Raw genomic sequence first — 2500 nt, 5'->3', positions numbered from 1 at the left:
CTGCACCCGGCATCTGCTTGTTTGGCTCCACAACTCTCAGCTTTCAACTAGTTGAATTCCCCTCTCCATCAACACAGAGCAGCTGGGGCTTTTTAACATGTCAAATAAAAAGATTTCAGCTGAACCACTCTTATTTAACGACAGTTCAGGGTATCTTTTATAGATTCACCACTGGGTGGTTTTAACCAGTGGTGTAAAGTACTTAAGTACAAATACTTTAAAGTACTACTTAAGTCGATTTTTGGGATATCTGTACTTTACTTTACTATATATATGTTTGACAACTTTTTCTTCACTGCATTCCTAAAGAAAATAATGTACTTTTTACTCCGTACGTTTTCCCTGACACCCACTTTTACTTAAGTCATTTTCTATTAAGGTATCTTTACCTTTACTCAAGTATGACAATACAGTACTTTTTCCACCACTACTTTTAAAACACACCACGGCCATTTTGTTGGTCCCGATCTCTCCTGCAGATAACGGCCAGAGTCTTAAATCCTGAAATACAGTCGTTATTTTGATAGATGGCCAAATTAAGAGAGCCTCAAAATCGAAGTGGTTGCTAATTGAAAGTAGTCAAATCCCTTTGGAGGGAGGGAAGGTTTAGGTACGTACTGCTCTCAAAGTGCTTACTTCCCTCTATCCTTAATGTTACCGATGGGCTAACCTTAAACTAAGGTTAGTATCAAAACACTAAAACATAACCTAGTGGCCCTATTCATTCCAAACAGGTAAATAACGAGTTTCTAGGGAGAGACAAAGTGTTACTGGTTTGTGCTGTGAAGGCGCCTTTGAATTTGTTTGATAAATACGAGTCAACTGGATGGTAACTCAAACACACGTTCCTGCAGCTCGACATGAATGATGGTTTCCACTCAAGCAATTTGTAACTATAGTTCACTGTAGTTACTGTGTATTTGCCTATAGTAAATTAATTAAATCACACTTTCTATAGAAGCTATGGAATGAGTTGAATGTTCCTTAGTGCCACAGAAAAAACTTGGAATAAAATGGGAGGGTAGCTCTCCAGGAACAGGGTTGGAGAACCCTGCCTTGTAAGAAAATCCTAATTATTATCTACCATTTTGTCACGCCCTGGCCATAGAGAGGCTGTTTATTCTCTATTTTGGTTAGGCCAGGGTGTAACTAGGGTGGGCATTCTATGTTCTTTTTTCTATGTTTTTGTATTTCTTTGTTTTTGGCCAGGTATGGTTCTCAATAAGGGACAGCTGTCTGTCGTTATCTCTGATTGAAAACCATACTTAGGTAGCTCTTGCCCACATGGGTTTTGTGGGTAGTTGTTTTCTGTTTAGTGTTTGTATCACCTTTCAGAACTGTTTCGGTTTTTCCTTTTGTTACTTTGCATTTAGTGTTCAGTTCTATTTAATAAATATGAACACGTACCACGCTGCATCTTGGTCCTCACCTTCTTCCTCTGAATGCCGTTACACATTTTGGCTTGTTTCAGTGTTTGTGTGATGTAGCTTTTGAAAGGGGCCCAACACAGTACCTGGTGGAACTCCCTCTGGTGTTGGACGGCCCCCACGTCACCCCCTATGGGCAGCTGCTCTGACAGCTCCTCGTCCTTGGCCGTCAGCCATTCTATGATCTCCTGCAGGGAGAGCTGCAGCTTCCCACTGTTGTCTGAGAACGCCTCAAGCCGCACCCTGCGGACACATGGACAGACAGACAGACAGACAGACAGACAGACAGACAGACAGACAGACAGACAATAACCACAGTTAGGCGATGGCTGCTCATGATCCCCAATACATCTACCACCATTTGTGACATTTGTAAACTGCCGTCCCACAATCCCCAGTGTCAACTGAGTATCACTTAATGTTACAGATGCCTCTTTAAAAACATGACAACAGACAAAGTGTATGAGATGATGAAGGAATGTATGGGATATTCAATCAGTACTGTATAAGTACAAATTATGTGTCGCTGCTGGATGAGTTTCTTTGACATTAATCGATATGATGCAATTTAATATCCTTTCCTGTGCTGCGGCGTTTACATACCCTTTTTCTAAGTTCTGCATATATCAACACATATGCAAGCTAAAACATTAAATCAATCATACCCGGTGTATATTACCATACACGCAAGACAATGTGAGACTTTACTCCGAATAGCTACCTCTTGCAGAGAGGGTTGTGAGGAATAAACTCTGAATAAATAAATCCCTGAATGTATCTCTTTGCCACCTGCCAGAAGTGTGAGGGATTGTCTGGGCGAATCAGGGGAGCTCCATCAGGAGCACAGCTGGGTATGGGGAGGACGGGGGGAGGCAGAGTGTGAAAGTGCCCCAGTGTTTCAATTACACACTAGATCCCCAGCTTGCAGCTACCACTCAAAATATCATTATTTCTGCAGGATGTCATTCCCCACCAGTGTCAAAACACGGACGGAGAGTGGGAGAGAGAGAGGGAGGGAGGGAGGGAGGGAGGGAGGGAGGGAGGGAGGGGGAGAGAGAGCGGGAGGGAGGGAG

At 42.8% G+C, this 2500-nt stretch overlaps 1 protein-coding gene across 1 annotated transcript in view; it reads right to left on the bottom strand.

Moving 5' to 3' along the window:
- The window catches only part of LOC139365951 (dystrophin-related protein 2-like), a 94869-nt gene that overhangs the window by 77237 nt on the left and 15132 nt on the right, over nt 1-2500 (bottom strand). Inside the window, exon 2 of the mRNA XM_071103014.1 lies at nt 1514-1670. Coding sequence (XP_070959115.1) covers nt 1514-1670 — 157 coding nt within the window. The remainder of the gene's footprint in view (nt 1-1513; nt 1671-2500) is intronic.

This window comes from Oncorhynchus clarkii, chromosome 14 (genome assembly GCF_045791955.1).
Source record: "Oncorhynchus clarkii lewisi isolate Uvic-CL-2024 chromosome 14, UVic_Ocla_1.0, whole genome shotgun sequence".
Lineage (NCBI taxonomy): Eukaryota > Metazoa > Chordata > Actinopteri > Salmoniformes > Salmonidae > Oncorhynchus > Oncorhynchus clarkii.
The sequence above is the reverse complement of the archived record's forward strand: the minus strand, read 5'-3'. Positions and strand labels throughout refer to the sequence as shown.